Below are 12,355 nucleotides of genomic sequence, written 5' to 3'. Positions count from 1 at the left end.
TATTCTCATTGCTGATTCTTATGAAAATGCACCAAAAATAAAACACACACACACACACACACACATTTTTATACAAATTATTATTTGTATAAATTATTATTATTACACAGAACTATTATTATAATATATATATATATATATATATATATATATATATATATATATATATATATATATATATATATATATATATATATATATATATTATTATTATAAAAATTCTAAAAAATTAAATATTTTTAAAAAATATATAAATAATGTATTGCTGTCAAATTGATGAATCATGATTAATTGCATTTAACATAAAAGTTCATAAATATATTGTGTGTATATACACATATAATATATTTATGAACTTTTATGTTAAATGCGATTAATCATGCACACACACACACATGTATATGTACACACACATATATATATATATATATATATATATATATATATATATATATATATATATATATATATATATATATATATATATATATATATATATATATATATATATATATATATATATACATACAAACTTGTATGTTAGATGCGCTTAATCGATTTGACAGCACTAAAATAATTATTTAAATTGACCAGATTATCTTTTTTAAGGTACAAACAAGTGGAAGAAATCTGCCAATGCAACACTTATATTTTCTGAATATATTAACTGAAAACAAACCCTAATATCTCAAGTAAATGTATCTTGTTTTAAGGATGTTTAAGGGAGTGTTTTCTCCTTTCCGGAGAAAGCCTGCCATTAATAGTAGACAGTGTTATTTTAGTATTATTTATTTACTTGTATATCATATATTTTAATTTTAGTTTAAATTTTTGTGATTTTATTATGTGATTTTGCCATTTTTATTAGTTAAAAAAAAATTATATATATTTTTTATTTTAGTTTTAATTTAACTCAAACTTATTTTATTTCAGTTAGATGACAAGGCAATATTTCTCATTTCCATTTAAGATTTTTATGTTTAAGTTTTACATCTAATATTTATATTGTATTATATTTCAGCTTTATTTCAGTTAACAGAAATGGTTAGTGATAGTAACACTGATTAATAGAAACGTCTGTGTTTCTGTAAAGCTGTTGTTCCCGTGTCTCCTCAGACCCCATGCAGAACGTGGTGCAGGTGCTGGAGAAGCAGTATCTGGAGGAGAAGCGTCTGGCTCTGGAGGAGCAGCGGCTGATGTACGAGCGCGAGCTTCAGTCCCTGCGGCAGCGGCTCTCCCCGGAGAAGGTGTCGCAACACCAGCGCTGCAGCAGCGACCGTCTGCCCTTCCCCACACACTCCACACACAACAAAGTGCGGCTGTGGACGGAGGAGAGGTGAGAACGCAGAGTCGGCCTTTAAAGGGGTGGTTGATTGCCCCTTTTTACAAGATGTAAAATAAGTCTCTGATGTCCCCACAGTGTGTATGTGAAGTTTTAGCTCAAAATACCCCAGATCATTTTTTATAGCATGTTAAAATTGTCCCTTTTTGAGGGTGAGCAACCCATTTTTGTGTCCCTTTAAATGCAAATGAGCTGCTGCTCATGGGGCGGAGCTTCAAGAACTTCAGTTAGCAGTTCTGATAACCTCATGCAGACAGGCAATGAAACTGTTCGGCCTTTTATGTTCAAACCGGAGTTTGGCAATGATGGAGAGACTCAAGAAGAAGTGACAACATGTAGAATGAGACAGGACGTTTCTGAATGGTTTGTTGATGGTTTTATGTCGCTTATGTGGAGTTAACTATCTTCAAGTCATTGATTAGCATATTCTGTCATGACAATCTTACCCTTTTTGTTGCGTGTTCCCGGGGGCAGGATTTATGTAAATTTCAGGGTTAGTGATGTCGCTAACTTGGGAGGAAGCTTGTGTAGTCCCTACCAGCTGTTTGTTGTAGTCCTTAAAAAGTGATTTCTGTTAAAGAAAATATCTCCCTTTGCTTTGAACTTTAAGCATTGTAACTTTGCAGATGTTGTTTATGCTCAAACAGCAAAATGACACACTAACTAAAGTTAAGAAAGTGAAATCATAATCAACCACCCCTTTAATCATTCAAAACATGCATATGTCAAAAGAAGCATAATTATGCTATCTACCTTTTTGAAACAGCCTTCATGTTGGAGGTTGTGCCTGTGATGCCTTAAAATGCTGCCTACATTGGCAGCTCACTTTTAGAGCAGATCTGTATCATTTACTTTAAACGTGTGATTTCACGTTCTATCTCGCCCAAACATACACACACACTCTCTCTCACACAGAGAAGCGAATCCTTGTAACACTCACATTTAACATTCCCTGGACATTTTTGCTCCATTCATCCAGCCACGCTTTCTAGTGGTCCGCTAGCGTGGCGGCGTCTCTTGAGGGGCTTGTGTGAATGTGCCTCTGTGTTTTTCAGGGACGAGCTGTTCCGCCAGAGTCTGTCTCGGCTGCGCGAGCAGGTGGTGAGAGCAAACGCACTGGTGCGAGAGGCCAACTTCCTGTCCGAGGAGATGCACAAACTCACCGACTACCAGGTCACGCTGCAGATACCGGCCGCCAACCTCAGCGCCAACCGCAAGGTGCGAGCTGACGCCATACACACAATTACATTCCTTCATTTAGCAGACGCTTTTATCCAAAGCGTTGTACAAGCAATTTGTCATAAGACCAAACAATACAGAGACCCAAAAAGACACCAATGAAGTTTTCTTACTCATTTATTTATTTACTCATTTACTTATTTAATTTACTTATTTACTTTTTCATTTACTCATTTATTGACTTTTTTTATTCATTTGTTTACTTACTCATTTGTTTATTTATAACTTATTTGTTTTAATTTGTATTGTTTTTTTTATTTCTATAATTTATTTTTCTCATTTATTTATTTTTCTCATTTATTTACTAATTTATTTATTTTTAATTCATTAATTTATTCTTTTATTTAGTCGTTTATTTACAGATTTACATTATTTATTCATTTGTTTATTTCCTTATTTATTTATTTTACTTCTTTTTTTATTTATTTATTTGTTTACTTACTCATTTGTTTGTTTATTTATAATTTATTTGTTTTCATTTTTATTGTTTTTTATTTCTATAATTTATTTGTTTTCTCATTTATTTATTTTTCTCATTTATTTACTCATTTATTTATTTTTAATCCATGAATTTATTATTTTATTTAGTCATTTATTTACAGATTTACATTATTTATTAATTTGTTTATTTCCTGATTTTTTACTTCTTTATTTTACTTCTTTATTTTATTTATTAATTTGTTTACTTACTCATTTGTTTGTTTATTTATAATTTATTTGTTTTAATTTGTATTGTTTTTTATTTCTATAATTTATTTGTTTTCTCATTTATTTATTTTCATTCATTCATTTATTCTTTGATTTATTTATTTACAGATTGACATTATTTATTCATTAGTTTATTTCCTAATTTTTTGCTTATTTATTTATTTTACTTCTTTATTTACTTTATACTTAAATACTTATCCATTTATTTACCCATTTACTTGTGTATTTATTAATTTATTTATTTGCTTATTTGCGTTACTTATTCATTTAATTGTTTATTCATTTACTTATTCATTAATTTACTAATTTATTTACTTATGTTATTTATTATTTGCTTACTTGTTTATTTTTTGTAATTTATTTATTTTTACTCATTTATTTATTTATTTTTCTCATTTATTTAAATGTTTATTTATATTTTACTCATTTATTTATGATTTTCATTCATTTATTTAATCTTTAGAAAAATAAATAGGAATTATAGTGAGCGGTTTTGTTTATGGTTTTGCATTAGGTGTATCTTCAATGATGAGCCCTAAATAGGTGATGACAGCACTGTCTAATTATTTTAAACATTTTATACTTCTTTTATCATTATTAAGCATGTAGTTTTATGACCTAAAATAAATAGACAACATGGATTAAAAATGATGAAAAACTTGAACTGGCACCTAAAAATATACCCTTACACGCTTTTATCCAAAGTGACTTGCATTCCATTCAAAGTATACATTCTTCAGTTCATGCATTACTTGGGAATCAAATCCATGACTTTGGCATCCATGAGCGCCACACTCTGCTGTTTGCTCTACACTTTCTCTTATTCATTTAGATACATAAAGTACGTAAAATGTTCACATTGATTATTTGATCATATAAAAACAAATCTTAAGTGCAGCTGATAGTCACTGTATATTTTCCTGTGTAATATTCAATTGATGTACTGTAATTATTTTAACCCCAGCGTGGCGCTATAGTCAGCGAACCAGCGATCCAGGTGCGGCGTAAAGGGAAGGGAACACAGGTGTGGACCATCGAGAAATTAGAGAACAAACTAGTGGACATGAGGGACCACTACAGGGACTGGCGGGAAGGCACACAGGAAGTGGTAAGAAATTGAAAGAATTGTATACTTTTAAATTGTAATATTTCACAATATTACTGTGTTTTGCTCAAGCCCTGGTGAGCATAAAAGACCGACCCCAAACTTTTGAATATTTCTATAAAAATCGCTTTTTTCTGCATTGTAACAGGTTAACCAGCTGCAAAATAAGGCAGGAGATCCGTTCTATGAAGCACAAGAGAATCACAACCTCATCGGCGTAGCAAACGTCTTCCTGGAGTGTCTGTTTCATGACGTCAAGCTGCAGTATGCCGTTCCCATCATCAGCCAGCAGGGAGAGGTGGGTCGGTGTCTACATGTACATCCACCTGTTGAACTAGCTGTTAAACGGCGTCTATCATACCCGCCGTGCTCTTTTGGCAGGTCGCCGGTCGGCTGCATGTGGAGCTGGTCCGTGTGAGCGGGGTCGTGCCTGAGCGTTTGGCGGGAGGAGACGATTCCTCCGAGAATTCCAGCGAGAGCAGCGGATACGAGGTCATGGACAATAATGGAGAGATCGTCCACATGGCCAAAAAACTCACCTGCAGGGTAAAGGGCTCAGTACTTTTTCAGTTTTATCCTCAATTATCTTATCTCTGCATCTGTCTGAGTCGTTTTAACGTGCATTTGGGAACGCAACATGTGGCCAAGCTGTGGCTAAAATCGGTCACTTGTTCACACATTTTTTACATGGTGAATGGCACAGTGCACTATATAGGGGATAGCGAATGATTCAGACAGTGTAAATATGCTTTCCATTGGGGCGAATGAAGTCTGGTTTCACTTTAGTGCCACTGGTCAAACCGCTGCAGCTGTTCAATATGTCCCGCCCTGTCTTCCTGTTTCAGTGGAAATTACGTCAACACAATTGGTGCTTCTCAATTCTTATTTGTGCATCCTCGTTTCCTTTCCTAGCTTCCTTTCCTCGGAGGAATGAATTGAATCAAGTGAATTGAATCAAGTGAAATGATATATCGTTGCTCCTTTTAGCGTCACTTCAAAGCGTCGTCAAATAATGATGACTCTACACCGCTGGATTTAGTTTGCACATCAGGATTCTTGAACATTAGAGATAACTATTTATATTGTAATAGTTTCAACCCCTACAAAATACCACATTTTATTTAATATTACCAGTTATTAATAACAACTAATTATTCCCAGTTATTAACTGCTTTTTATTGGTTGTTTATAGTATTACAGTTTGTTTCACTTAAAACACTTCCGCAAAGGATACACCCATGTGTCCTCGCTCATGACTCCTCAGGAAGCCTCCTCACTCCTCGATCCTCGCCTCCTAGCGATGCAGTTAGAGAATTGAGATGTCCTACAAGATGGCTGAGCTTGGTCGGTTTCCGGGTCATAGGATGGAGGATGGAGGAGCGATGAAACGAGGAGGGATATTGAGAAGCACCCTTTGAATAATGCTGTGTGTTTCAAGGCACTTCAGTGGGCCTTTAAAGGAATAGTTCACCCAAAAATTAAAATGATCCCATAATAATAGCATTCACGAGGGAGTTACGTTTTATTTTATTTCGGTTCAAGTTTATTTTATTTCAAGCAACAGAATTTTTTTTATGGTTTTAGTTTGAGTTAACTCTAGTAACCCTGGTTTAGTGTTGTCATAAACACTCACTGTAGTGTTCTCCTTGTGTCAGGTGCGGATCCGAGAGGCGTCTGGTTTGCCTCTCAACCTGTCCAACTTCGTCTTCTGTCAGTACAGCTTCTGGGAACAACCAGAGCCCGCTGTGGCTCCGCCCATAGTCAGCCCGGACACGCCCTCCCCGCGGACCCCCGACGCCGAGTTCACTGTGCGCTTCGACCACTGCAGGGTAAAGAACAACCTTACAGCAGACGTTTACTGAAGAGCCAGTGCTGTTTTATTGTCAGAGATACTAGTATAGTTTTTATTCATATTTTGTAATTCGTTTTTATTTTTATATGTTCTGTTTTCATTTGTTTTAGTTAAAGTTTTTGTAATTTAGTTGCGTGTTTTTTTCCACTTTTATTAGTTTTTTTAAATATGTCTATTTAATCATTTTCAGTTTTAGTTTTGGTTATTTCAGTACATCAAGTTAAACTAAATGAGAAATGCTGCCTTGGCAACTAGATTTAAAAATGTTTTCTTATATTTTATTTCAGTTTTTATTTATTTGAATTTATGTCATGCAACAAAAATGTTTCTTATGGTTTAGTTTAGTTAATTATAATAACCCTGTAAAGTACCCATCAATATGAACTTGTATATGAAGAAATGTATGTATTTCAGCTCAACACACTCGTTTTATTCATTTTTTTATTTATTTTTTATTATTTTTTATTATTATTACTAGTGCTCCTAGTGATGAAACAAGATTGAGTGAAATGAAGGTGAAATGCAATGAAGAGGGATATTTATTTATTTATTTTAATATTTCTATGTATTATTATCTTATTTATTATAATTACTGCTGCCCCTATAGATATGAGAAAACCTCTAACACCAAGTTAGGTTTTTTTATGTTGAGTGTCTGTAAAACTAATAATAGTGCAAAAATCTTTTGACATGGACCAGTTCCCCTCCACTTAGCAACCACACAGGACAGCATGGCAACACCCTAGAACACTGTAACACTCAGATTCTCTTCAGAACCTGTAAATATCAGTGAGTTTCTGCTTATGTTGGCAGGATTTTGTGGTGCATGTGACGGAGGAGTTTCTGGAGTTCATCTCAGATGGAGCTCTTGCCATCGAGGTCTGGGGTCACCGGTACGCGGGAAACGGCCACTCCACCTGGGAGCTCGATGCACTGCAGGCCAAGACGCGGACGCTCAGAGACAGGTGCATTTACTTACAGATACAGTCACAGTTTTTCATTCCTGTAGACTAGTGTTGTCAAAAGTACTGGTACTTTGGTACCAAGTCAATGCTTAAATTTTAAAGTCAGCATGAAACGGGAGTTGTGTTAGTATTTTCATCCCTATTGTGACAAATATATGAGTGAAACAGCTTGTGGAACAAGAAAAATGTAGGGCGGGGCTTGATTTCTTTCCATTAGGAATTGATTGGATGGTTATGGTTTGCTATTGGTGGATCTCATGTGAGTGACAGGTGGCTCCGCCCTTTAAACACATCATCAGAGAAGAGATGAGATGTCGCTGCAAGAGCCTGGGAAGTTATTTTAAGATTACCAGGGCACTTGAATAAAAAAAAAAAAAGATGTGCACAGATAAATCATTTAGAATAAATACTGCACTATTCCATAAAAAAATAAGAATTAAGAAATAAGAAAAACCTAATGATACCAGCCTTTCAAATGTTCCCAAGCATATTTGAAAGAATGCTGCTACAATATACACTGCAATGTTTCGGGAGTGACTACTCTAATCAAATGCAAGACTGAATCTGAAACATTGTTTCATATCTTAGTTAACATGAGTTTATTACATTAGTTAACAGGGACTAATTATGAAAAATACTTCTGAAGCATGTATTAATCTTAGTTAATGTTAATTACTAATATACATTCAAATCAAAAGTTGTTTCTGTTAATATTATTTAATGTACCTGAGATAGGGGACAGGATTTGAAAAGTCTAAGTGGTCATAAAAAAAATAGTCACACTCAGGACCTTTGGGTCAAAAATGACCCCCATAGGAAATGAATGGGAAATTGGCAAAAATATGAAAATACAGAGTTTTTTTGTGCATACAATCTACAAATCAGCCAGGATGCAGAAATAAAGGACTCAACAGTGAAGGGGTGAATCTCTAAAACATCAAGAGTGCAAAACAGACAAAAAAAAAACTCACAGACACACACACACACAAAAACACAATTACCTTTTGGAATGGAACGTGTTCATTTGTGTGTGTGTGTGTGTGTGTGTGTGTGTGTGCCTGAGTTATTTTGTCTGTTTTGCACTCTTGATGTTTTAGAGATCTCATTTAAAAAATAGCTTTCATGAGGCCTAGGCTTGACTCATAAATGAAATACAGCTTTAATAAAAAAAAAACAAATATATATATATACATTTTTTATCATATGCAATGGGAAAAAATGGGTCATAATTATTGCATAAATATTAATTATAAATCATAAAATTATCTCAAAACACAAACACCATCTTTTTTAATCTTAATCCCGCCCTCCGGGTCATTTTTGACCCGAAGGTCCTGAGTGTGACCCATAAATGAAGAACCCCAGAGGGTTAATTGAACAGTATCTAAAGGCTACATGCTATTAATGTAGTATTAACTATAAATAGCATTAATAATCGATTATTTTCAGATAGTTCAAACTATATTAAAGAGCACCTATCATGGAATTTTGAAATTTACCTTTCATGTAGTGTGTAACATAGATCTAAGTGAACAAAAACATCCTGTGATAGCTTGAAATATGACAGTGCACCGTATATATAGTTATTTTCTTTCAAAAGTAAGAGTCGACTCAGAGTCATTTTTAAGAATCGTTAGAAGACCGAAGCTTTTTCTCTGACTAGATGACGTCAACTTGTCAAGTTATTTGAATACGATACACCCACTTATTGCGCTCCAAGACGCCAGTGAAAACTAGAAAACATCATGGCGACGAGACCCTGTGTTCTGAAGTGCCACTCAAAAGCAAACTTCTTTCATCTGCCCAAGGATGAGCATTTGAAGACTAAGTGGCTTGAAGACAAACCATACATCGTCGCGATTGTGTGTTTATTAGTCGTCAAATGTATGTTTCGCGATCTCAGGAAGCTTTTATTATGGACTTCTATTATGGCACATGGTTCTTCTTCGTCTGTCTGTACCATACATGGACTACATGTGCACAGAGCGCCCTCCGGCTGCCAGTATGAATTGAAAACAACACATAAGAGACTCAATCGCTCATGATTAGGCTATAACTGCCCATTTTGAGGAAGTATTGAATAAAAAATACTCCTCTGTTTAGAAATTTGACACAGACATATGAGAATCTATCAATATGTCTCCTCATCTGGACACTTTTGAACTAAAAGCCCTGAGGGATGTTGATTTGTCGCGAGTCTTCGTGAGGAGAATAGAGGAGTTTTTTTATGAATGAGATCAGCTGAGGCTCATATTACAATCGAACGGTACAGACGCGGTTTTCATATTCAGAACTCCTGACACATATTAACAAATTACTGTCACTATAAGACTTTGATGGGCGTTCCGTTTCCGAAAATATCTGCACAGACTAAACCAATCACAACTGACTGGGTCATCTGACCAATCACCGCAGATTAGCGTCACGTAAAGGCGGGGTTTTGAAAAGTGAATCACTAAAGGAATCATTTGAGAATCGCTGTCAAAACAGGTAAAAATAAATGCATATTATAAGAAAACTAAAGTCTTTTTTGTCATTGCATGCATGCAAAACTGTTGTTGGGGACTTCTAAAACAATATTTGGAACATTTTAAATGCCATGATAGGTGCTCTTTAACTAAACTAGGGACGACAGTTAAAAAACAAGCCAATTTGGATACATTCTTTCATGTATTGTGTATTGTCCCTAATGAGTTTTTGCAATGGTGCCAAAATTGGTACAAATTTTACTGGTATTGGTAACGACTACTGAACGTTTAGTATCGTGGAACATGTGTGTGTTTGACAGGTGGAGTGAAGTTTCTCGTAGGATAGAGCTGTGCGTCTCCATACAGGAGTTGAATGAGCAGGGCGAGTATTCGTCTGTGGAGCTGCATCTCAACAAAGACATCAGCACTGGAGGCGTGTTTCAGCTGCGGCAGGTGCGACACTGTCGGCTCAACCTCATTCACAATAATGCAGACAAAGCCTGCGTCTACATTAATCCAGATACATTTGAAAATGGCCTTTTTGTTTCAAAACGCTCTCCATTTACACTAGAGTTTTCCAAGGTTCTCGTCCATACAGAAATGGTGTTTAAATCATCTTACTGTGCATGCATAAAACAAAATAAAAGCTCACTGATAAAATAACATTCTCACTAGGGGTGGGCAGCGGAGCCAATATCTGTATCAATCTCAAAATTATTTATATTTAAAGCCGAAAGTGACCAGAAGTGATTTATTTTAAGAGACATGAGCGACAGTGATTGTTTGCTCAAAGTTTAGAGCAATGCAAATGTGTGTGTTTTTTATCCAGGGTCACTCTCGGAGGCTTCAGGTGAGCGTCCAGCCGGTCCAGCACTCGGGGACTTTGCCGCTGATGGTGGAGGCCGTTCTGTCCGTCTCTATCGGCTGTGTTACCGCTCGCTCCACAAAACTACAGAGACCTCTGGACAGCTATCAGGTGAGAACGACTGGAGCAATATGTATGTGTGTGTGTGTGTGTGTGTGTGTATACAAATGATACAAGCCAGTAAATGCCTGGAATACATGTATTTAGATAGTGCTTTATACAGATTGTTTCAAAGCAGCTTCACAGTAATAAATGTTGTAAAATTGATCAGTTATGAAACCAATTCAGTTTCAGATATAAGCAGCTCTAAAGAAGACAATAGTGTCATGATTCAGCTCAGGTCAATTGAATATTGATTCAGTTCAGTTCAAAGTTCAACGCCTTCAATTTCAGCTATTTAGTTCAATGCTGATTCAACTGTAAAAACATGTTAAAATGACACCATGCATCCCGAGGAGCCCTTCACATGGAGTGTGAAAATGAAGCTGTTGATATTGTTGTTGTTTGACACTATATCTGTTGTACTCAACAGCTTGATATATGGTTGGTATTCATCTTTCTTGAATGCCAGTTCTGGAAACATGACCCCCCAAAAAGTTATAGTTGATTGACCCTTTTTTTTAACATGAAGGGCTTTGTAGGGATGCATTGCTTCATTTTAAAGTGCCCCTATTATTATTATTGCCTATTATGTGTGTTATATAGCCGTTTGTGAATGTAAAAGGTCTGATAAGTTTCAAAGCACACGATAAATGGACTTACTGTCTTCCAAAAGAAAAAAACGAATCTGAACTGCCTGAAACGAGTCCCCAAAGTCGTACTTCCTGGTCAAACCTATGTAGGTTTGTAACACATTTGCATAATGCCAGCCTACAGTCTTCATTAGCTGCTCGTGAACAACGTCTACTTTTTTCGTGTCCTCAAACACTGTAGTTCTAGCTGAGACCGGAAGAGTTTGGTTCATGTTGTTGACATGTCAAGAAGCCGCTGTTTTCTGCGCTATGAGAGCAAATCCACTTTGTATGCACTTTTAAAGTATGAGAATAATACGGCAAAACCGACGCCATCGTTGCGGTTTGTATATCACTGTGTATCAAGTGCTGAGGAAGCGCAAATTCAGATATGGTATTGGCCGTTTAGTTTAGACAAAGCGGTAGATCGATCACAACAGAATGGGCCATCTGACCAATCAGAGCAGAGTAGACTTTCAGAAAGGAGAGATTCAGAGAGATCTGATACTTTATCAAACTGTTTCAGACACTGAGAAAAGTGGTGATGATCCAAGGTAAAAAAACATCTTTTACCATAGATGTTTATTGTAGGAGTCTCCAAAACAAAATCAGGAACCTTTAAAATATCATAATAGGGGCACTTTAACATCTGTGTGAATGGCCATTTGGAGTCATGTGAGAGTCAGTTCAGCAGAGTGTATGACAGACTGTATTCTCTCCTGGCAGAAGGAGGAAGACGACGATATGGATAGTTATCAGGTATTCTGACTTCCTGCTGTCTGTCCCTCACGCATGATGACAGTGAGCTGCTGAACATGTGCTTTCAGACAGGAGACAGTACGTGGGTCGCCTGGATGAAAAATAATAATCGCCCGTGTCTGAAAGCCTGATTTTATAATCTTGCTGCGTTTAATATGAGAAATGCTTCCACAGAAGCTGTGAGATTCCTGCACTAACACACGGCTGTCTGTCACATGATCAGTGCATGGCTGCATGATTTCTGCATGTTGAAGTCCATTTGAACCGTACTAGATGGAGCCGCTTCTGACGGCTTCATCCGTGTACAAACAGCACACTGGA

At 35.9% G+C, this 12,355-nt stretch overlaps 1 protein-coding gene across 2 annotated transcripts in view; it reads left to right on the top strand.

The window, feature by feature from the left end:
* kif13a (kinesin family member 13A) overlaps positions 1-12,355 on the top strand; it is a 109,261-nt gene that overhangs the window by 69,291 nt on the left and 27,615 nt on the right. For both annotated transcript variants that reach the window (XM_079837706.1, XM_079837707.1), the window contains exons 17-26: positions 1,117-1,336; positions 2,398-2,560; positions 4,254-4,397; positions 4,543-4,692; positions 4,776-4,940; positions 6,050-6,223; positions 7,060-7,211; positions 10,000-10,132; positions 10,509-10,655; positions 12,002-12,034. In XM_079837706.1, the coding sequence (XP_079693832.1) occupies positions 1,117-1,336; positions 2,398-2,560; positions 4,254-4,397; positions 4,543-4,692; positions 4,776-4,940; positions 6,050-6,223; positions 7,060-7,211; positions 10,000-10,132; positions 10,509-10,655; positions 12,002-12,034 (1,481 nt within the window). The remainder of the gene's footprint in view (positions 1-1,116; positions 1,337-2,397; positions 2,561-4,253; positions 4,398-4,542; positions 4,693-4,775; positions 4,941-6,049; positions 6,224-7,059; positions 7,212-9,999; positions 10,133-10,508; positions 10,656-12,001; positions 12,035-12,355) is intronic.

This window comes from Gobio gobio (assembly GCF_949357685.1).
Source record: "Gobio gobio genome assembly, chromosome: 15".
In the NCBI taxonomy this organism is placed as follows: domain Eukaryota; kingdom Metazoa; phylum Chordata; class Actinopteri; order Cypriniformes; family Gobionidae; genus Gobio; species Gobio gobio.
The sequence above is the reverse complement of the archived record's forward strand: the minus strand, read 5'-3'. Positions and strand labels throughout refer to the sequence as shown.